Source organism: Globicephala melas, chromosome 1 (assembly GCF_963455315.2).
Source record: "Globicephala melas chromosome 1, mGloMel1.2, whole genome shotgun sequence".
NCBI lineage: Eukaryota > Metazoa > Chordata > Mammalia > Artiodactyla > Delphinidae > Globicephala > Globicephala melas.
Window position 1 is genome coordinate 181,695,396 of NC_083314.1, and position 23,150 is coordinate 181,718,545.

Below are 23,150 nucleotides of genomic sequence, written 5' to 3' on the forward strand. Positions count from 1 at the left end.
GCAGTGGGCCCCCAGAGTCCGTCCAGTCTTGTCCCTGCTGTCTGTTCTCGGTATGGGAAGTAGGACATGTTTCTCTGGGCTTGTGCATAATTCTGACTGTGCACTCGTGCCTACCAAATGTGTGTCTGACCTTGGTCCCCCCAAGAGTTGCTTCAGGCGGGTGCGGTTCTGTAATTCATGGGGGGAAGGCCGGCTGCCTGTTGTGATCAGGGATGCACAGTGCTCCTCTGTGCTCTTCAGCCACCACTATCCAGGCTCCAGTTAGTGGGTTTAAGATACTATAGAAATGAACTCTGTAGATCAAAGTTAACCCAAATTTGAGCCTCTGACTTTAAAAAAAAAATTGCTGTTTCCCCTTACTTCATAGCAGAGTGGTTAAGAACATAAGACTGGAGCCAGACCCCCAGGGCTGCCAACTGAAGCTATGACCTCTTCTCCCTGTGGCTTGGTTGTTTCATTTGTAAAGCGGGGGTAATGAAGATGCGAGGGTACTGTGACGGTTAAATATGTTGAAGTAGGGAAAGTGCATATTTATCGTGCTTAGCTATTGTTAGTATAGATTTTATAGCCCAGTAAAAGGTGGTTTGTTGGTTTGTAAGTAAAGCTGCTGGTGAGGAAGTGGTGGCATTGGATTCCTAAGCCCACCCTCCCGCCAGCCCTGACGCCCACCTTTAGAGCAGCTGCTTCCAAGTGACCACGCACGCGCAAGGATTCAGTTTTCACTGGCCTGTGGGAAGTGAAAAATAAGAACAATGTAGTCATTTTGCATAACACTAAATATCAAATTAAGGAACCCTTATTTGGAGATTGTCTATCTTTTTCTGCTTTTTAGAGATAATGTCATTTCTTTTGTGAAATAATGGTGAGATGAGGCAGTTGTTTTCAGTGACCTTACTTGGCAAAATAAAAAGTTGGCAATCTTGTCCATTTCTGAAAAGTTTTACCCTTTTAGTGTTTGTTTCCAGTGACTTTTAGTTCTCAAGAAATACTCATTCTGTCAGATGTTTATTGAATACTCATTATATTCAAGATGATGCCCTAGACCTCTGGGGTGGGTCCCACAGATGAGGTGGACATAGACTTGGGGAGCTGGACAAGCTCATTCGTGGTTGCAGTCCGAGGGAGAGCCTGTGTGTACAGCACGGAGGAGTGAGACGACGTTGCGACGGCCTCGTGGTTGGCGAGACGGGTGAAGGAGGGCTTCGAGGAGACGACGACATCTGGGATGGCCGGAGCCCTGCGTGGTGAGGAGGGCTTGGACCGGACATCAAGGAGACAGAGTAGTGAGCGGTTCACGGGGCTGCGTCCCGCCAGCAGCAGGAAAGCACCGAGGAACAGGGACTGGCCGTCGTGATTGGCATAAGCCAGAGACCATGAGAGGTGGGGAATGCAGTCAAAAGGTCTTCTGGGGACAGAGGGAAAGGCCTGGAGGAAGCAGCGAAGCAGCTGGGCATTTGTTCTGTAGGCCTCGAGGAGCCTTCAGTGATTCAGAGAGGAAAGTTGACGAGGTCAGAGCTGTGCTTTGGGAGGACTGACCTAGTCTCTGTGTGGAAGGGGACAAGCCAGCCCAGGACCGCAGGTCTGGACATCCGCGTGAAGGTGTGGGACCAGAGGAAGGATCTGCAGGTGGCTGAGGTCAGCAGCTAAAGAAGTGTAGAGCTTAGGAAATCTCTACAATTTTGAGTTGAAAAAACCCAGATCTATTCCCATTCCTTCACAATGTTCACATGTAGTGGTGGTAATTGTTTAAAAAAAAAAGAAAAAAGAAAAGAATTTTTTCTTTCCTTTACCCTGCACAATTGAGATTTTAAACAGGGGCAGCAGAGTGCTTGGTTCAGGAACATCTCTGAGTGTCTTCACGTGGCCTTGTCGTTTTAACCAGTTACACCCAGGAGGCCTTCCCGGACTTCCAAAGTCTTGCCTTTCCTCCCTTCCCTTCGTCTCTCCAGGAAAGGAGCCGGATGTGGGTAAAGAGGGTAAGGAGCGTCGGGAGCCTGCCCCGAAGCAGGATACCCCCTCGCGTGGGGCTTCCTCCCGCATGGCCTGCTAGGTCAGAGGCTGTGGTTTTCTGCTGTGCGCCTTCAAGCATGTCATCGTCCTCGCAGATGCACTCCGAGACCACAGAGGTGGTGTTTAAACAATTAGCAGCAGAGCCAGCTGGCTGGGGGCTCCTTTAGCGATTAGGGGATTCGGTTGGTTAACAAAAGGAGGAGCCCAGGACAGCATTGCTTTAATTACCAGAGTTGTTGCTGGAAGACAACCAGTTGCCTGCTGGAAAAAGATTTGTAAAGGTGGCTGCCCCTAAAGACAGTGGACGGTTCTACCCAGTGCCCGGCTGCTCACCTCAGATGTTCTAAACAGTTGTCAGATTCAGCCCTTGAATCCTCAGGGAGTGAAGGGAAAGAATGACTTGCGTGGGAGTCTGTGACAGGAAATTTAACTGACTTGCTTCACTACCCTTGAATTAGTAGTTTTTGCCAAGAAACAATGCAGCTGTAATTCCCAGGCAGAGGTGGCCATGGAAATCAGAGGGCCTGAGCTCGGCTCCGGTTAGAGCAGCTCTTCCCAGGAGACACGTCCCAGGCAGGCTTCCTAGCACCAGCTCCAGTGGCCACGGTGTCATTTCCTGGGGCCCTGGGTTGGGGAATGAAGCAGCTCGAAGCAACTCTGTGCCATGTTTCCTCCTCCCTCCTGCCCCACTGGGTTTGGGGCCTTGTTTCATAACTACTCATTGCTTCCTGGACCTTCTCCCTGGAAAAACACACTTTTTTTTTTAAAGCTTTAGATCGCTCCATAGTGGTGGGTTTCTTCACCCTTTTTACCTGGACCACCAAAGAAGGAGCCAGATGGCGACTGAAGGGCATTCTTCAAACAAGTTTTAGCAGAGGAACACCAGTCTGATGCCAATTGGCCATCGGCCTGCTGACTTCAGGCGCTGTGTGCAGATCACTTAGCGGTGCTTGCTCCACATACTCAAGTTAAAATACTCATTTAGCGTCTGAACAGTTAATAATATGTCTTAGAGAAATAAGATAATTTCTTCTGAGCGCTTACTTTCTAACCCCTGCAGTGGGGTGTGTCAGTGGCGTGTGAAGGTCAGCTGCCACTTCGTGGGGCCTGTCCACCACGTTGTCTGCTGACTGTGGCAGGTGGCCTTGAAGTGCCTGCAAAATCGCTTCGGAAGAAACTGTTAATAATGCCATCGTCATGAGCGGCTCCAGGCCTGCCGCTCCATCCCGTCTCTTCTGTCGTCTCCCCAGCCCTCCCCCACTTAGTAGGCAGTGTTTGGCTAGGAGAGGAGGGTGCCTGTTGAAACTTTGGTAAAGGAGAAGTCCCTTTCCCCTCACCAGCAGAAGGGGCACTTGTGGGTGCCCCCCACTGGGTACCTCCTGAGGCAGGTGCGGGGGCACTGAGTACAGTGCAGGGACCGGGTTCAATTAGCCACCTGCCTCCCTGCGTGTTCCGGAAGCAGGAGACTGGTTTCCAGGGCCTTGCTTAATACAGCTTAACGGAAGACCAGTGGGCATCGTTTTCTGCCAGTTCACAGAACCGTGTTGTCAGAATGGAAGAGAAGGGAACACTGTTGTGTACCCTGAATGGAGAGTGAGGTGTGCGTGTACAGGGTTATTTACAAAAGACTGAGGCCTCCCTTGGCTTGTAAAGAGAGGACCTGATCGTAGATGGCAGCCCTGGACTCGGTGTGCGGGCGGGGATCCCTGGACCTCGTCTTCCACCACCTTGGAGGGTTGAGACTTCCGTGGATGGTTGTAGCAGTAATGATTACGTGACAGTTGCAGCAAATGGGACTCAGTCTTGGGTAGACCCTTAGGCTTCAGCAATGGGACGAAAATACTTGACTGCCTGTTCTGCCTCCACACTAGCCTCCCAGAGGGCCCGTGTCTGGGGAGTTCGTGCTGGGCTGCGGGGAGAGAACCTGGGGCGTGGGGAGCTTTGCTCTGTGACGGTCCTGGGGACAGACGTCCTCGCTGACAACGAACCTTTGATACTTGAAGTGCCTACAGCGCCTTCCTCTTCAACAGTCTCTTCTATGCTTTCATTTCCCCAAGGTCCCTTAGAGAGAAGACATGTAGCTCATCTTACTTCAGAAAAAGAAATTATCTTGTTTTTTTAATTGAAGTTTAGTTGATTTACAATGTTGTGCCCATCTCTGCTGTACAGCAAAGTGACCCAGTTACACACATGCAGACGTTCTTTTTTTTAATGTTCTTTTCCATTATGCTTCATCACAGGATAGTGAATATAGCCCTTGTGCTATACAGTAGGACCTTGTTGTTTATCCATTCTTTCTTTTAATATATATATTTTATTTATTTGTTAGTTTATTTATTTTTGGCCGCGTTGGGTCTTCGTTGCTGCACGCCGGCTTTTCTCTGAGAGATGACTTCAGCCCCTTCCTTTGCTTCTTTGCCCAGGCACTAAACCAGTTTAGTTCCTTGAGCCTGTGCAGTTCTGCCCCGAGACGCGAGGCTTGTTGACTGTGAGGCCTTGTTGCGGGATGAGGTTCGAGCACTGGGGACAAAATGATCATTACGGGCCATTCGTGTCGACAGCGTTTATGCCTCTATGTGCGCTTGCAACGCAAGCAGGAGCTCATTTGCAAGGCTGCCTTTGTGGAGCTGCCTTTTGATCAGTGATTGCCTGTGTTAATGTTTCAGTAAGCTATTGATTTCTGCAGCAGCTTTTCTTCCCTGAATTTATGTGCAGTGGGTCTCCACAGCACACGCTATGCATGTTTGATTAAAGTTCAATTGACTTCATTCCTGGTGAGGCCTCGAGCTGCTTCACTCCTTATTTGTAGAACGAAAGCTTTCCCCCACATATTCTTTTGTTTGTGCTCATGACCTAGCCACCCATGCAGTCACCAATATACTGTTTCTAATCCTCCCAGATTTGCTCCATTCCAATGTTTAATCCCTTCCTAGACATTACAGTGGTTGAGAGGCAGCTGATAAAACCTGGTCTGGATTTTTTTCTTTTTCTTTTATAGTCAACTCATTGATGTATGGTGTGCATACCATATAGATCGTAAAAATGCACCCACTTGAAGTGCACAAGTTCAGTGAGTTTTGACAACTGTATACATCCATGTAATATACATCCATGTAACACCACCACCATCGATGTATAGAACCAGCCCCATCACCCCAAAAGATCTCCGTTGCCTACCCCTCATGCTCCAGACTCCAGGCAACCACTCATTTGCTTTTTGTGATTACAGATTTGTCTTTTCTAGAATGGAATCGTACAGTCTGTATGTTCCCTTTGGTGTTTGGCTGCTTTCATGCAACATGATGTCTTTGAGATTCATCCACTGGTTGTACCCATCAGTAGTTTGTTCCTTTTTACTGCCAAGTGGTATTCTTGTGAGTGGGTGTACCATAATACGTTGATCCGTTTTCCTGCTGAGGGGCTGTTTGACTTGGTCCCAGTTTCTGGCTGTGGAGAGTAAAGTTTTAATGAACACTTGTATAAAAGTCTTCGTGTGCACATATGTTTTTATTCCTTTGGGGTGAACACCTAGGAGTCGAATCATTTGCTAGGTCATATGGTACATATTTGGCTTTCTAAGAACTGCCACACAGTTTTACAAAGTGGTTCGACCCTTTCCTTTCACCAGCAGTGTATGAGAGTCCTCGTCACTCCCCTGTCTTCCTGAATTTTGAAATTTATATTCTTTTGTTTTAATTTTAACAGTCCTTCAGACTTGGTCATTTTGATCCTTGGAACTCAGATGGTGGAATCTGTTCCGGGCTCCTTGTTTAAAAGCTGTTTCTATTTTATTTTACTTTATTTTATTTTATATTTGGCTGCGTTGGGTCTTCGTTGCCGTGCGCGGGCTTTCTCTAGTTGTGGCGAGCGGAGGCTACTCTTCATTGCGGTGCACGGGCTTCTCGTTGCGCTGGTTTTTCTTCTTGTAGAGCGCGGGCTTCAGTAGTTGTGGCGTGCAGGCTCAGTAGTTGTGGCGCACGGGCTTAGTTGCTCTGCAGCATGTGGGATCTTCCCGGACCAGGGCTCAAACCCGTGTCCCATGTGTTGGCAGGCTGATTCTTAACCACTGAGCCACCAGGGAAGTCCCCATACCATCTTTTGATACTATTTGAAGCTCTTTCAGAACATTCACGTGTGAGAAATAGAAAGGATCCCTCATAACCGTGTGAGTCAGTAGTGCACACAGGGCTCTGCAGAAACGTCAGGGCGGCTCTTGTTCACAGCCTTCAGGTCAGACCGAGGTGTGACAGAGACGCTGGTGGTCGTGCCTCCCCTCCAGGTTTCTCACCCATTTTTTTTTTTTTTTTTTTTTGCGGTACGCGGGCCTCTCACTGCTGTGGCCTCTCCCGTTGCGGAGCACAGGCTCCGGACGCGCAGGCTCAGCGGCCATGGCTCACGGGCCTAGCTGCTCCGTGGCATGTGGGATCTTCCCAGACCGGGGCACGAACCCGTGTCCCCTGCATCGGCAGGGGAAGCCCGTCTCGCCCATTTTTGTTTCCTTCCACCATCCGAGGCCTCTGTCACCCTTGACCCCTAAAACAGCCTCAGCTATAAGCGGAGGTGGGAGGAACAGGAACCACTTTGGATCTCCTCATTCTCTTTTCCAGCCCTGGGATTGGGCCATGATTTACTGCACCAGCTGCCCTTTTGAACTGATGAAGCACGGCACTCTGACACAGTGTTTGAAGGGTGACGCTGACCTGCCTTGGCTTCTGTTCTGTGTTTTCTCATAGGAAAACCAGAGCCAGGTCACTTTTATGTCAGCACAGGTCTCTTAATCCCCTAGTGGACTTATGAGTTTGAGCCCGCCAACAGCAAAAGATCAGTATAGATAAATGACTTTCCAAGTCAGGAAGGTAGGAAGTAAAGAAGCAGAAGCCGGGAGGTTTCTTAGATCGTGACCTTAGGGGCTCAGGATACTCCACTCACCATGGGGACCATCATATAGCCTGCATTTGTGGTCTAACGTGTAATAGAGTGGAAATCCAAGGGCAGTTCCTACATTTTCCCTTGTTGTTCAGTCACCATCTCATGGAACCGAAAAGGGGGTGGGAAGCGTCCTTGGAGGCTGGTTCCTGGCCTCCTTGGCCTGGGGTCGTGCTTCATCTCTTAAAACACTGGCAGTCCCTAGCGTTTCGTTCAGTGGTGCTTGGAAAGACTGAAGCACAGCCACAGCTCCAAGGGATACAGGCTGTAGCCTTGTGGGAGCTGGTCAGGAGTCCTTGAATCACAGATCCTTTAGGGGTCCGATGACAGCTGTGGTTCTGTGTCTTAGAAAATGCACAGAGATGGGACTTTCCGGGTGGCGCAGCGGTTAAGAATCTGCCTGCCAATGCAGGGGACACGGGTTCGAGCCCTGGTCCAGGCAGATCCCATGTGCCACCGAGCAGCTAAGCCCGTGCGCCACAACTCCTGAGCCTGCGCTCTAGAGCCCGTGAGCCACAACTACTGAGCCCGCGAGCCACAACTACTGAAGTCCACGTGCCTAGAGCCCATGCTCTGCAACAAGAGAAGCCACCGCAATGAGAAGCCCGCGCACTGCAACAAAGAGTAGCCTCCGCTCGGCGCAACTAGAGAGAGCCCATGCACAGCAACAAAGACTCAATGCAGCCAAAAAGAAAAAAAAAAAGAAAGAAAATGCACAAAGAATCTAGCTCTCAGTAGTGAGTACTCAGCACACGTGCGTCACCTGCTTTGCGGAAGCCATGTCCCCACCTCAGATCTGCCCACTGCTCTCCCAGCTCACTCGCCGTTGGGTTCCCAGGCCGTTCCTTCTGGGGGTGTGTTCATGGGAACCTCATCTGACTGGGCACTCTGCCAGTCCCAGGGGTTCATTGTGTGGTACCTGTGCTGCTCTGTCTCTTTCAGTCTTCTTAACACTGGTCTTTGCAGCTAGACCTCAGGTCACTGGAGGACAGACTCTTCACTTATCTTTTTTGGCCCCTCCATTCCCAAGGCAGAGAGCCTCCTGTGAGGCAGAGTGGGCTTTGGCCAAGAAGCTCCCACCTTCAGATGCAGGATGCACCACCACACACCCCCTGCCACCCCCGCTGCCAGGGACACGTCCCAAGATACCGTCTGTCAGGTTAACTGACTTTCTACAGTATTGATTTAATTACGGCACATCAGTGTGATCGAGCCTCTCTCACTGTTTTAACTGGGTTTTTTAAAAAATAAATTTATTTAATTTATTTATCTTTGGCTGCGTTGGGTCTTCACTGCTGCACGCACACTTTCTCTAGTTGTGGTGAGCGGGGGCTACTCTTCATTGCAGTGCACGGGCTTCTCATTGCGGTGGCCTCTCTTGTTGGGAGCACGGACTCTAGGCGCGCAGGCTTCAGTAGTTGTGGTACTTAGGTTTCAGTAGTTGTGGCTCGCGGGCTCTAGAGCGCAGGCTCAGTAGTTGTGGCGCACAGGCTTAGTTGGTCTGCGGCACGTGGGATATTCCCGGACCAGGGCTGGAACCCATGTCCCCTGCATTGGCAGGCAGATTCTTAACCACTGTACCACCAGGGAAGTCTGTTTTAACTGTTTTTTAAACATTCCAAGTAGAGGCACTTTATCTTGGGGTGTTTGTTTTAAGAAAACAGTCTTTTGTCAGCCAGTGTTAGTGGAACACACCATACGACCATCCCCCACCCCCACCCGTGTGTGTACACATACGGTGTGCCAGATGAGCCCCTTGGGGCTGGGAGTGCCAAAAATGCTCTTGTTTTTTTTTTTTTTTTCCAAGTTGTACTTGGACTCATGTCCACTTGCTGTATTTTTTAGAAAGATGTCTTGCCTCCCTTTCTTTTGAGCCATGCATGAAACGAGGAGCTCCTTTGGCCTGAAACACTGACCTCGTGACATGTGGCCTTTCATCTCCACCCAGCGCCACAGTGTGCTGTGTCCACTCTTAATCTTTTTCGCCAGGCCCCGGTCTCGCCTTCAGCACCCAGTGCTGGCTTGTCCGGGGTGGGCATTCGGCTGTAGAGCAGTTTGCCTGGGTTTGGGGTCTGTTCTTCCTGACCTTCCTCCTGGCCCCAGTTCCTGCCACCTCAGTTGTTTGCTTTGGTTTCTGGAATGGTCTAACTGGCCGGGTATTTCTGTGTCACCCCTTTGTGGATTCACTGAAACGCTGTGAAGAGATCATCCTGTGTGTGTGCACCCATTCACACACACACACACAGCTGGAGGATAGGGGTCTTCCTTTGTGTCAGTGATTTACTGATGCACCTCCAGTGCTTAGAGCAGTGGCGGCATCTGCACATAGGCACCCAGCAGATACCTGTTGAGCAGATGAATGTTCCTGATGTCTAGAAGTTAACGCTCCAAGGGGCTGGCCCCAGTGGCCTGGCAGCTCTGCAGGTGTGTCTTGAGGGAGTGCGGGCCTCCGGGCAGCTGTCGTAAAGCCAGCCTCTGCTCACAGCGCAAGAGGCAGTGCTGGGGCAAGGGTGCTTCCCTCACAGCCGTCCCTTCTTTCATGCAGGGAGAGCTCATCACCTTCTATTACTACTGGAAGAAAACCCCGGAAGCAGCCAGCTCCCGGGCTCACCGCAGGCACCGCAGGCAGGCCGTGTTCAGGAGGATTAAGACCCGCACTGCATCCACGCCCGTCAACACGCCCTCCAGACCCCCGTCCAGTGAATTCTGTAAGTGGGGGCTGTGCACACGCAGGCACGTGTCGCAGCTGTGGGTGGGCCTGCTTTTGTGCGCATCCCTGGCACAGCTCGTGTGTGTGTGTGTGTGCGTGCGTGCGTGCGTGCGTGCGTGTGTGTGTGTGTGTGTGTGTGTGTGTGATGGGGGGAAGTACAAAGCCTGACCTGAGTGTCTCACTGACTCGGGGGATTTGGTAGGGAGAGTTTTGCAAACTATTCGTACATTTAGATTTTCCTTAAACTCAGCATCATCTTTTACAAAAATGTAAGTCTTGGCCTTGGCCTGAGGCGTTACTGGTGACCCAGAGGACGTTTCCCCGTAGCCGAGGGTGTACTGCACTTGTGTTGTGGCTGCAGTGCGGTCAGATGAATGTTTTCTTCTCCTTCCTGCTGCTTTGTTGGGATTCTCCTCTTGGTCCCCTGTGACTTGCAATCTGATATGACAGTGAAGCCCACACCTTCTTAACCTCTGAAAACTAGAGTAGTGCCTTGTGGTTCTGCCCTGGCCCAGGGCACTCAGCCTGAGGGTCGCTTATGTTGCTCATGCAAACAAGAAGTAATCCAGTAGGGCCGGAGGGGCTAGGGCTTGCTGGAGAGGGAATTCCTCAGGGTGTCAGGGAGGGCGTCGCAGGTGCACTTGGCCCTGTTCACGTCCACCAGCTGTGGGCATCGGTGCCAGCCACCCCGGGACTGAGGCGTGACAGCAGCCCCCCCCGCGGAGTGGCAGAGCAGACCCTCGGGTATCACCCCTCATACACGAGTTCTTCATTCAGAGTGGTCCTTTGTGGCCTGCTGGGCCACCCTGACTGTTGGCTCAGAGCCTGGGACAGGCCAGAGGTGACAGGTGGTCCCAGTCTTGGCCCAGCTGACGGTGTCTCCCACCACCCCCTTGCGTGCCCATCGTTCCCAGTGGACCTGAGTTCAGCCAGTGAGGATGACTTCGACAGTGAGGACAGCGAGCAGGAGCTGAAGGGCTACGCCTGCCGCCACTGCTTCAGCACCAGTAAGTGCGGCTTGGTGGGCAGGGCGCCTGCGCTGGAACGGCCGGGCTCGGCCACTTCCGGCTCTGCACGTTCGGGGAGTCGAATTGGAGGCCTGTCTGGGCGGTCATTGACTTGACATTTGCATTGTCTTCAGGGTTACTTAGAAAGTTGAAGATCTTTGTTTTACTTGACTCTCCTGTTAGCGTTCAGGATGGAGTGCCGACCAGTGGGTAGGACAGGCTTGTTCAGGGTCGGGGCCTGTGTTCCCTGGGAGCCTGCTGCCGGCTCTTCCTGGGTCTCCTGAGATGAGGTGCGGGTGGTGGGCAGGCCTGAAGTCCTCTCCCTTGCAGGGGAGAGCAGGGCGACACTAGTACCTCTGTGGTCTGGGTGACAGGTGTTTGTCCAAGCTCAGCGCTACATGGTTCTCGTGACGCTGGGGTCAGCTGAGCCCACGGAAGGGCCTCCCTGCTCCGATGCCTGTCCCCAGGGGCGCTGGTTGTCGAGGTTGGCACCCCCCCGCCCCTCTTCCCTTGCACAGCCTCCAAAGACTGGCACCACGGGGGCCGGGAGAACATCCTGCTCTGTACAGACTGCCGCATTCACTTCAAGAAATACGGCGAGCTCCCCCCCATTGAGAAGCCCGTGGACCCCCCACCATTTATGTTCAAACCTGTGAAAGAGGAAGACGATGGGCCCAGTGGGAAACATAGCATGAGGACACGACGGAGTCGTGGCTCGGTGAGTCCCCACGGCCAGGCAGCCAGACTGCTTCTCCAGGTTCCTGCTGGGGGCTTGCGCCCATCAGGAGGAGGATGGTAGGTGTGTTTCATTTTGGGTAGAGAAGCAGACCCCCCAAAGGTGAAATGATTTGCCCGAAGGCATTAATTAGCTTTTTGCCTGTGGGGCTGGGAAGAGCTCTCTGTTCTCTCCCTCCCTTGCACCTTCCTTGGGGAGCTGGTAGACCAGTGTGACTTGCTGTACCCCTGTCTCTTCCGAGCCCCCATGGCTTTGCAGAAACCTGCTGAAGGCCTGGTGGTTTTAGGAGCTGAGCGCATTATTTGACAGCTCATCTCTTTGGGTCACTTCCATCCTGTCAGGTGAAATCAGCAAGTGTGTGTGTTTGGATCTGGTGGGAGGAGCGGGCAGTTAACATGGAGCAAACAGAAAGGGTGAGGTGACTTAAAACTGACTTTAGGTGTAACTGTCCCTCGGGGTAGCTCACGGAGTAGGGCTGCCCTCCCGACTTCTGCCCTCAGGCAGGCTCGCCTCATTCAGGACAGTCCCTGGAGACGAGCGCTTCTTGTGTAAGCTGAGAATCGCCCTCTTTTCCATGTAAACCCGCCCGTTCACCCCCTCCTTTCTTCGCTCCATGGTGACCCCTGTGCAGCCAGGGACAGCCAGGGGTCCCCGTGGTTGGCCAGGGTCTGGGATTTGCCATGAGGCTGTTGGTGGACCTGCTCTGGAGGCTCCTGCCTGGGACTGGGGCTCAGGTGGCCGGTGTGGGAACTGGGGCCCAGTCTCACCAGCCTCCGGTTGGGGTGGGCAGATGTCTACACTGCGCAGTGGTCGGAAGAAGCAGCCAGCCAGCCCTGATGGTCGCGCCTCGCCCATCAATGAAGACATCCGCTCCAGCGGCCGGAACTCCCCCAGCGCTGCCAGCACCTCCAGCAACGACAGTAAAGCAGAGACGGTGAAGAAGTCGGCCAAGGTGAGGTGCTGGGGCCCACCCTCCCCTTGAAACCCGGGCTGCTGGAGTCGGTGCTCAGCTTCCCCGTGTCCCTCAGTCATTCGTGGAGCCTCCTGGGCACCAGCAGTGCCTTGACCTGGGGCCTGGAGAATGGGGGTCCACGCGGTTCCCAGCACGGACCTCTGGGGGCCACCTCTGCCTTGAGTTTCCCATCCCCAGACACTGGCCCCTTCCAGAGCTTTCTTGTTTTCGGGGATGGAGCGTGGCGTGCGGGGGGCCAGGCGTCAGCAAGCAGCTGTCACCCGCACCCCCCGAGGCTGCCTCAGCCTGAGTCTCCCTGTGGGCTTTCCCGCCTCAGAAGGTGAAGGAGGAAGCCTCGTCCCCTCTGAAGAGCACCAAGCGCCAGCGGGAGAAGGTGGCCTCTGATACGGACGAGGCCGACAGGACCAGCTCCAAGAAGACAAAGACCCAGGTGAGATCTGTGGCTGAGCCGCGCTCGTCACCGCTAATGGAAGCTAATGTCCCTTGAGAAGCCCCAGCCCAGATTCTCCCTGGGCAGAGGTCGTGTCCCGTCTCCCAGGGAGGGGCCTAGAGAGCGGCCCCCGAGACTGGCCGGGTCAGGGCAGGACCCGTGGTCCCCGGAGCCACGCGTGTGCTGCCTCATCTGCCAAACCTCACTGTGCGGCCGGGCAGAGGGCGCCCCAGCTCCCCCTAGAGCGTCCGCCCTCCCCTCTCTGGCCCTAGGAGATCAGCCGGCCCAACTCGCCGTCCGAAGGCGAGGGCGAGAGCTCAGACAGCCGCAGCGTCAACGATGAGGGCAGCAGTGACCCCAAAGACATCGACCAGGACAATCGTAGCACGTCCCCCAGCATCCCCAGCCCCCAGGACAACGAAAGCGACTCCGACTCCTCGGCCCAGCAGCAGATGCTGCAGGCCCAGCCCCCGGCCTTACAGGCTCCCAGTGGGGCCGCTCCAGCTCCCTCGTCGGCCGCGCCGGGGACCGCCCAGCCGCCCACGCCAGGGCCCACGCCCGCCACCACCGCCCCGTCACAGGGCTCCCCGTCGACCTCCCAGCCCCCCACCCAGCCGCAGGCGCCCTCAGCTCCCGCTCCCCACGCCCATGTCCAGCAGGCACCTGCCCTGCACGCACAGCGGCTGCCCTCACCGCACCCCCCGCTGCAGCCGCTGACCGGGCCGTCCGGCGCCACTCCGGGCCCGCCCCACCCCCAGCCCCCCCTGCATGGTCAGGGCCCGCCCGGCCCTCATGGCCTCCAGGCCGGGCCGCTGCTGCAGCACCCAGGCCCCCCGCAGCCCTTCGGCCTCCCTCCGCAGGCCTCCCAGGCGGCGGCCCACCCTCACGCCTCCCTGCAGCCGCCCGCCTCTCAGTCGGCGTTGCAGCCCCCGCAGCCCCCTCGGGAGCAGCCCCTGCCACCTGCGCCCTTGGCCATGCCCCACATCAAGCCCCCGCCCACCACACCCATCCCCCAGCTGCCGGCGCCCCAGGCCCACAAGCACCCGCCTCACCTCTCGGGGCCCTCGCCCTTCTCCATGAACGCCAACCTCCCGCCCCCTCCGGCCCTGAAGCCCCTGAGCTCCCTGTCCACGCACCACCCGCCCTCGGCCCATCCCCCTCCCCTGCAGCTCATGCCCCAGAGCCAGCCTCTGCCCTCCTCCCCCGCCCAGCCCCCTGTGCTGACCCAGAGCCAGAGCCTGGCCCCTGCCTCCCACCCCCCCGCGGGCCTCCACCAGGTGCCCCCCCAGCCCCCGTTCGCCCAGCACCCCTTTGCCCCCGCAGCCCCTCCTCCCATCACCCCTCCGACTTGCCCCTCCACCTCCACCCCCCCAGCGGGTCCTGGCCCCTCGGCCCAGCCGCCCTGCTCTGCCCCCGTCGCTGCGGGAGGCAGCGTAGCTGGGGGGGCAGCCTGCCCACTCCCCACCGTCCAGGTCAAGGAAGAGGCCCTGGACGAAGCTGAGGAGCCCGAGAGCCCCCCTCCCCCGCCTCGGAGCCCGTCCCCTGAGCCCACTGTGGTGGACACCCCCAGCCACGCCAGCCAGTCCGCCAGGTATTGGTCCCCGGGAACCGGGCACGTCCGGGGCAGGGACAGCTGGGCACCTGGGGCCTCGGCAGGGACCCCAGCGAGACCCGGGCCTTTTTCAGGTTCTACAAACACCTGGACCGGGGTTACAACTCATGTGCGCGGACAGACCTGTATTTCATGCCTCTGGCGGGGTCCAAGCTGGCCAAGAAGAGGGAGGAGGCCATCGAGAAGGCCAAACGGGAGGCTGAGCAGAAGGCGCGAGAGGAGCGGGAGCGGGAGAAGGAGAAAGAGAAGGAGCGCGAGCGGGAGCGCGAGCGGGAGCGCGAGGCGGAGCGGGCGGCCGTGAGTCGGGCGGGCAGCCTGCTCTGCTGGGGGGGGGGGCTCCCGAGGGCTGGTCCCCACGCTCGCCTCGGGGGTGGGCCGCCACCGCCTGGCGTCCTCTCGGCAGCCACCCGCATTACCTCTGTGTCCCAGATATGCGGACCCATCCGGGCCCCGGGTGCCCCGCCACTGCAGGGCCCGGACCTCGGCTGGGCCGGGTCTGGGTCTGGGTCTGGGTCTGGGGCACGGGGGGACCCAGTTGGCTGGGCCGGCGGCCGGACACGCCCATTCCTCACGGCCTCTTTTCCTTTAGCAGAAGGCGTCCAGCTCTGCGCATGAAGGCCGCCTCGGCGACCCCCAGCTCGGTGGTCCCGGCCACATGCGGCCCTCCTTCGAGCCCCCGCCCACCACCATCGCGGCCGTTCCTCCGTATATCGGGCCCGACACACCGGCCCTCCGGACTCTGAGCGAGTACGCCCGGCCCCACGTCATGTCGCCCACCAACCGTAACCACCCCTTCTACGTGCCCCTCAACCCCACCGACCCGCTGCTGGCCTACCACATGCCCGGCCTCTACAACGTCGACCCCACCATCCGCGAGCGGGAGCTCCGGGAGCGCGAGATCCGGGAGCGTGAGATCCGGGAGCGCGAGCTGCGGGAGCGGATGAAGCCGGGCTTCGAGGTGAAGCCCCCAGAGTTGGACCCCCTGCACCCGGCCGCCAACCCCATGGAGCACTTCGCCCGGCACGGCGCCCTCACCATCCCCCCCGCCGCCGGCCCCCACCCTTTCGCGTCTTTCCACCCTGGCCTGAACCCCTTGGAGAGGGAGAGACTGGCCCTGGCGGGCCCCCAGCTGCGGCCCGAAATGAGCTACCCGGACAGACTGGCGGCCGAGCGCATTCACGCTGAGCGCATGGCCTCGCTGACCAGCGACCCCCTGGCGCGGCTGCAGATGTTCAACGTGACCCCGCACCACCACCAGCACTCCCACATCCACTCGCACCTCCACCTCCACCAGCAGGACCCTCTCCACCAAGGTGGGGACTCCAGGGGGCCAAGGGCAGAGGACGTTGCCGGGGGGCGCGGCTGAGAGGTCTGCGGAGAGCGGGGCTTAGTGAGCCCCCGTCCAGCAGCGCCTGCTCTGCTGGCCGCCTCTGGGTCCTGTGGGTGAAGGGCCCGGGAGGCAGCCCTGGGGAGGGTGCCAGTCCAGCTGAGCTGGGAGGAGGGATGCTGGCTGGGGCAGGGCTGGAACGGCCCTGGGGTTCCTGTGGACCTGAAGGCCACGGGAGGGCCTTGGGCAGTCGGCCAGGCGGGCTCTGCTGATCCAGGGTCCTGGACAAAGCGAGGTTGGGGAGGCTCTGCCTGTGGGGGCGCTGAGGGGGAGGGGGAGGGAGAGGAAGAGGAAGGGAAAGCCGTGGCCAGCTCTTCACTTTGCGGCTCTCCAGAGCTCCGCTGTAGGGGCGAGGAGGCCACGGAGGGTGACAGCTACTTTGGGTCGGGGTTGCTGGTGGCCCTGGTGACCAGAAGCCAGCCGTGGAGAGGAGCAGGTCCCTGGGAGTTGCTGCCAACGAGGGCAAATGGCGAGAGGCCCCCCAGAGCCCTGCACCGCCTGCATGTGCACTTCTGCCCCTTTTCCTAGGTTCAGCAGGCCCAGTTCACCCGCTGGTTGACCCCCTGACTGCTGGCCCGCACCTGGCTCGCTTTCCCTATCCCCCTGGCACCCTCCCCAGCCCTCTGCTTGGACAGCCCCCCCATGAGCACGAGATGCTTCGCCATCCAGTTTTTGGTAAGAGCGCGCCTGGGGAAGGGGTGGGATGGGGTCCAGGGCAGAGCTGGGGTGGTGGTCTGCCGCGACGTCCCCGTTCGTTCATGTATTCAGCACATATCTCCTGAGTGTTGGGAGGCTACTTGGGAACAAGGCAGGCAGACCCCTGTTCCCAGGGAGTTGGGGGTCAGGGGTATAAACGTGTATCAGGAGCCGGGACGATGGTGGGCAGGGAAGAGATAGCGGAGTGCCGAATTCAAAGGAGGGCTGAGGGCAGGCCTCTGTGAGGACCAGTCAGTAGGCTGAGGAGGACGGGGCCCAGGGGCAGGGGGTCCGGGAGCCGCACTTCTCTCTTGCAGGCGGGCGGGGGCTCTGCTCCGGTGCTCCCTGCCGGTGAGGTGGCTTCTTGCCCGTCCCCTTGGGAAGCTCCCTCCTGATCCGAGCTCCTTGCCGGCCTCATCCTGGCCTTCCTGTCTCAGAGGCTGTTCTGTGTTTGGCAGGCACCCCCTACCCCCGGGACCTGCCTGGGGCCATCCCACCCCCCATGTCGGCGGCCCACCAGCTGCAGGCCATGCACGCCCAGTCGGCGGAGCTGCAGAGACTGGCCATGGAGCAGCAGTGGCTGCACGGACACCCGCACATGCATGGTGGCCACCTCCCGAGTCAGGAAGATTATTACAGGTGAGGAGGGGCTGGGAGGGAGGCCAGGCTCCCACCTCCCCGACCTGTGGGTCCCCCACCCCCTCCTGCCCCTCCTGGCTGCACCCACACTCCCCCCCAACCCCCGTCGACAAGCGCCGGACTCCTCCCCCTCCCCCTCGGCTCACCCCCACCCCTCTGCCTCTTGGGCCTACTGTGGAGCTGTCTTGAGGAGGGGAGACAGGGCGGGGGTCAGCAGTGTGGAGGCTGCCCCGGGCATCTGGGCCCTCCAGCTGCAGGCCTACCCAGGCTTGACGCTGATTACTTCTTCCTTTTTTTTTTTTTTTTTTTTTTTCCACCCTCTCTTTTCAGTCGACTGAAGAAGGAAGGTGACAAGCAGTTATAAGTTATTTATTTGTTAACGCTGGCTGTGGAAACCCCAATTCTTGGGGGAGAAACAGGACTTTTTACATACAATAGGAGCTGCAAAAGCAAAAAGAATATCTTCTAAAGATTTCTTTATATATTTAAAAACCCCACAACTAAAAACGTCTCAGCATACTAGTGTTCGTTTGTAGAGAGGATTCCTCGAGACTGGCTTGGGTCTCCCTGCATGACAGTCCCCAGAAACTTAGTGAGGCCTGGACTGGACTGAACATTCAGAAAGCTCCCCTGCAATCTTGGGGTTTGGCTTTAGTTTTCTTTTCCTTCCTTGATTTCTTCAGTAGGTGCTAGAACCAGTTCACACCCTTCACTGTGCGTGCAGACACACTCAGTTGCGTGTGTTCCAAAACCCACAAGGTTTGCAGATAGGCAGCGTATGAGTTTGGAATCCAAGAGCTGTAATTTTTAAAAAATCTTTTATTTTAATACATTGTAGGAAATCTTCATAATTTGAGGAAGTTCTGTGCATGGCTTTTTACGTCTGTAAATAAATAATTTTAGAACAGCCTTTTTTTTCTTCCATAAACTACTATTCTGATCTATTTTTTCCAGCCATGTCACTAATTGTGAATTCCTACCAGCTGTTGACAGAATACAGAGTTGATTTTTTAATAAAAAGTTATATATAATTATCCCTTTAATTAAAGGGAACAGATGGGCGTTACTAGTTACAAACGGGCAAAAGCTTGGGACTAGGTTTGGGCGCAGCAGGGAGCAGCCAGGGGTTTGCAGGGACAGTGTTACAAACCGTTTCTTTGTTGTGCTGCTTTGGTTTTCACTTCTGTCTGTTCCCAGCCTGTGCTTTGCCAGCGGTGCAGACATCTGTTAGCTTGAACCTCTCATCTTGCACCAGGAGCGCAGGAGTTAGATGTCCCCCATGCTGTCTCTGAGGGATCGAAAGCTCATGTTTCTGTGTGTCAGATTGTAGATTTCCTTATAGATTTCTCTGCACACGCATTTGATTGTTCTGAATGAACTGCCTTTTTTAATATTAACTTGGACAATTTCATAAACATTCTAGAAAATCCAAGAAAACGATTCCCTGCGAGTCACTCAGCACCTATGCTTGCCAAAGGGATCTGTTAGAAATCTGCTTTGTCGTGCGTGTCGTCGTTTGGATCTTCTTGTGGTGAGGCCAGGCCATCCTTGTCACGGCCCGAGGCTGCTTTGGAGTGAGGGAGATCCCGGAGTTGGTCCGGCTGCGAGTGGCGGCCTGTGTGTTACCCCAGGAACAGGGACCCACGTCGGACAGGGAGACAACTTGGCGTCCCGCTCTTCCTCCCGGAAGCAGGACGGGGGTCACAGCCGTGGACGTGGAGTGAGAGGCAGCTCCACCTGGGGGCAGGTGGCCCAGAGAGCCCGCCTCGGCTTTCTGAGTTGCCCGCGTGCTGCACTTTCTCCAGAGCAGAGGGTGGGGAAGTTGGAAGGACATTCTGCACCTGCTGATCACGCTTTCTGCCAGGACGTGACCTTTTCTGTTCCTCTTCTCTCAGCCTCTCGGGGGCTCTTTCTGCCGTGGTGCGCGGAGTTCCCGCCTGGGGGTCAGTGGACGTGGAGCGTGTCCAGGACCGGAGCCACAGAGGGGGCGGGTTGAGAGGCTGGCGCTTTGACCCAGAAACCAGCAGGCGATAGCTCAGATTCAGGTTCCGGATTCACACTTGCCTCAAGGGCATTTCCAGTGTCCACTAAAGCCACGTTCGGTTTCCTTTGGGACAGATAGAGGATGGTTTTGTCTGTTGAAAGTGTTCGTAGGTTTTTTCTTTCGTTTTCTCTCATTCCATTTCTGCCTTAACTTTAGCTTCTTGGGGGGAGGCAAGCTCAGATGAACACTTTGTCATCGCTTGAGTGGCCGCGTTGGCCAGGGGCGTTTGTGTCCCCGGGGCTAGTGACGTGCCATCAGGGCGGTTCCGCTCTGCGGCCTCTACGCCTCTGAGCCGGGCCCCTTCCTGCTGGACTCGGGCGCTCCTGCTGCCCCGGCTCCTGCACGGAAGCCCCCGCCTGCTTTTCTCCCTTTGGGTGGAACGCGACGCCTCCCGCCCAGTTATCCTCCTTTCTCTCCTCTCTCCTCTCTCCTCTCTCCTCTCTCCTCTCTCCTCTCTCCCCTCTCCCCTCTCCCCTCTCCCCTCTCCCTCTCTCTCTCTCTCTCTCTCTCTCTCTCTCCTCTCTCTCTCTCTCTCTCTCTCTCTCTCTCTCTCTCTCTCTCTCTCTCGTCCATTTCCAAAGAAGAGAGAGAGTTGAAGTACTTGGAAGTCTGTACTTGAAAACTGTCTGAAGGCGTTTTCTCCTTAGGTTTTGGTTTTCTCCCCACGTCCCCAGGTGAAGCACTGAGATTCTTCCATTTAAAAACCCACAACCCGAAATCCTCACCTGGTCAACTGCAGCGTGTGTCGGAGGCCCCAGACCTTCACGGTGTCTTTGAAGCCCGACCCCTTGGTCTCCTTTTGGGTTTCCTCCCTTTGTTTGGAGTTGTTTTGCTTTTCCGTGTTTTATGTGTATCTTGTTCACTGTCGTCGGGTTGAGCTTCACTTCGCTGCTGCAGCAGCAGAGCGGAGTGTACATTATGATTTGCTACGTTTATATATATCTTGAAGCTAAATGTATATATGAGTAGTTTGCCATGAGATAACACAGTGTAAACAGAGTAGACACCCAGAAATTGTGACTTCTGTGTTCTCTCCATTTGAGTATTTTGTAATTTTTTTGAAATATTTGTGGACATAAATAAAAACAAGCTACACTACAGCGGCTGCGTGGACTGCGTCTCATCCCTGCGGTGGGCGGGGGAGGCGTATTGGCCGTTGTTCTGACCTGGGTCTCGCCGGGTGCGGAGGGGCAGGGGGATGGTTTGGTTCTCTGCGTTGCCAGCACACTGCTTACCCTCCAAAACTGCTTCCAGAGAGCCCCGTCTGCACCGTCTGGGGGGAAGGGCCTCTCTGGCGGGTACACCGCCCTCGCGGGGAGGCTTCAGCCTGCTGACTCGGGACAGTCAGGACGTGCAGTGGCTCCCCAGGCAGTGGGCATTCAGTGCCCATCCGTGGGCATTGATGAATGGGCATTCATCAACCGGGGTGATGGCGTTGGGACCAGAACGCCCCCTCCTCACTCCTCTCCGTGCCGTTCGACCCGCACCTCTAATTTGTGGACGTCCTCCAAGGCGCGTGGGCCTGTGGCTCCTTCTCTGCTGAGGAGAGGTCTGAGCCACCAGCCAGGACAGTGGCCTCCTGCCCCTGGTCGCGCCTCCTGCCTGTCCCCTCTCTGCCTCTCGCCGAGGCCTGCCGGTACCCCCAGCCCGCCTTCAGCAGCTGAGGTGCCCTCCAGGTTGAGGATGCCTCCAAGCCCCATGGGGGAATCTTACCCAGTGACAGCGCACCGGGTCACCTGCAGGGTGTGCGTGTGGCCACGAGGGGGCAGCAGTCACCAGGTTGGGTTCGCGGCATTTCCTGAAGCTTCAAGACTGCCGTTGGAAATTGATATGCGCGCCTCTGTATCTGGGGTCTGGCCGTGATGATGGAGCGTGAGCAGCCCCGAGTGCTCATTGTTAGGAAACGGCCTCAAACCAGCCAGGGTCCGTCCGCCTTGTGGTGAAGGCCTGGGGGACGGCACGTGTCGGGCACCACCTAATTTAGGGCATGAGAAAGCTTTGCCAACCGGAACGGTGCAGGTGGCCTACCCATCAGTGGCCCTAGAGACACTTCCGTGCCCTCCAACAGCAGGAGCCCTGCTGGGCAGTTTGGGTAGTTGGGGGAACAAAGTGAGGGCCCTGCAGGCGCCATGGGAGGCACATGTGACTGTCGTCATGGGTCACGGATGAGAAGGTGGGATGGGGCAGTGGGGTGAGTGGGTGGAATCCAGGTGCCACCTCTGCTGGTCTCTTTTTTTCTTTTTTTTAATTTTTATTGGAATATAGTTGTTTCACGATGTTGTGTTAGTTTCTGCTGTACAGCAAAGTGAATCTGCTGTGCATATACATATCTCCCCTCCTAATTGGATTTCCTTCCCATTTAGGTCACCACAGAGCACTGAATAGAGTTCCCTGAGCTGTACAGTAGGTCCTTGTTAGTTATCTGTGTTATACATGGTATCGGTAGCGTATAGGGCTGTCTCTCATGTAGACTGTGCCCTTTGTGAAGCTGAAGTTTTCAGTAGGTAGGTGGGCGGACCCTCGGCCTGGGCACGGTGGCTCAGCCCCTCTGGTTCCCTGCAGTGTGGACGCAGAAAGTGGCACTTGTCAGGGCTGGGCTCACGGCTGCCACATGGGTCCTTGTCCGTGGTAAGTTCAGGTGAACGGGGCACGTCACTTAGGCAGCACCTGCGTAAGTCAAGGCCACTTACCTCCAGGGCGAGGATACACAGCAGAGAGATCAGCAGTGACCTTCCGAGAAGACATCAGATTCCAGGGCTGCGTGCACAGCTGTGCAATCGTGGACACAAAACAGCTGCTGAGGGAGGGCCAGGGTCGCGTGCTTCTGCCTGGACACACGGGGACCCTGCATCCGAGCCGCGAACACTTTGCCAACCTCAGGCGAGACCCAGGGAGGTGGGAGGGCACCAACACAGACCCCCGATACCACCCTCAGCCTCTCCCGGCTAACCCGGTCAGTGCAGGCGTGTTCCTGAACTCGGAGCTATGGAACCAAAACAGGACCGGTTAGCCAGACACCTGGGGTCAAGCGAAGGGGCCCCAAGACCAGTGCGTGGGTCTGTCCTGCACTGGAGCTCCGAGCAGGTCCTTCCCAGGGGCCTGTGGGGACACTGAGGGATGGGGGCCCTTGGCCTCCCTGTCCCCTCCCAGGGAGGGTCAGCCAGATGAGCCTGCAGGGTAGGCAGCCGCTGCATGTGGCTGTCCAGCTGGGCTCGTTGCGGCTACAGGCTCGAGTGCGCCGTCACTGGAGTCCTGGCGCTCGGGGTTGGGCCTGGTGGGGCTACAGTTACCGTTGTTGTGGACGGAGCAGCCCAGCCTTTCCCCTGGGACTCGCCTGCCCTCACTGGGTTTTCTGTCCTCGTTGTGGGCCCTCGGGGGGCTCAGTATCCGAGGGGTCCTTTCCCCGGGTCCTCGCAGGGCTCTCAGCTGCTTCAGCGAGATTCCCCGCTGTGTGTAATTGTTTCTTCTTGGTCTCTTGGGGCCCCCAGGCTGAAGAAGCTGCCCCTGCATCGCCCCGACCCAGCTCTGTGCTTCCACGGGCACCCCGCTGCACCCCTACCCGGGCACCTCTTTCCTGGACCACGTTCCAGCGTGGGGGGATACGTGTGCTCCTTTCATGTTTGCTGGATGAATGAACAGGCCCCGCTGAGGAAGTTGCCTTGGTGCACTGTCCAAGTATGCCGCTGAGTTACAGGCGCGGACGAGCAGCTAGAAGTGCCTTTAGCCCCATCCGGGGATCTGGCCCCTCTGCTGTGGCTCCTGGAGTGACCTCTCCCTCCCCTTCAATTTTCTTAGTCCCGCACCCCACCCCACCCCCAGTCCCCAGCTATGCTCGCTCCAGGATCTCACAGCCCCTCTGGCTCCAGTCCTGGGCAAAGAGTTTTGGGTGAGGAGGGGACAACCGCTTTACGACCGTGACCTCCGGTGAACCCCTAGGGTGTGGACAGTCAGTGCCGCGAATGAGATTAAAAATAGCACTT

The 23,150-nt window shown here is 56.7% G+C and overlaps 1 protein-coding gene across 5 annotated transcripts in view; it reads left to right on the plus strand.

Moving 5' to 3' along the window:
- The window catches only part of RERE (arginine-glutamic acid dipeptide repeats), a 429,037-nt gene extending 409,392 nt beyond the window's left edge, over positions 1-19,645 (plus strand). For 4 of the 5 annotated variants that reach the window (XM_060283498.1, XM_060283507.1, XM_070046093.1 and 1 more), the window contains 11 exons: positions 9,482-9,644; positions 10,561-10,653; positions 11,172-11,371; positions 12,180-12,341; positions 12,679-12,792; positions 13,065-14,383; positions 14,479-14,701; positions 14,994-15,717; positions 16,320-16,466; positions 16,946-17,126; positions 17,457-19,645. In XM_060283498.1, coding sequence (XP_060139481.1) covers positions 9,482-9,644; positions 10,561-10,653; positions 11,172-11,371; positions 12,180-12,341; positions 12,679-12,792; positions 13,065-14,383; positions 14,479-14,701; positions 14,994-15,717; positions 16,320-16,466; positions 16,946-17,126; positions 17,457-17,490 — 3,360 coding nt within the window. In that variant the 3' untranslated portion in view covers positions 17,491-19,645. The remainder of the gene's footprint in view (positions 1-9,481; positions 9,645-10,560; positions 10,654-11,171; positions 11,372-12,179; positions 12,342-12,678; positions 12,793-13,064; positions 14,384-14,478; positions 14,702-14,993; positions 15,718-16,319; positions 16,467-16,945; positions 17,127-17,456) is intronic. The other variant, XM_030879486.2, reaches the window with a different exon arrangement.
- Positions 19,646-23,150: the final 3,505 nt, after the last annotated feature.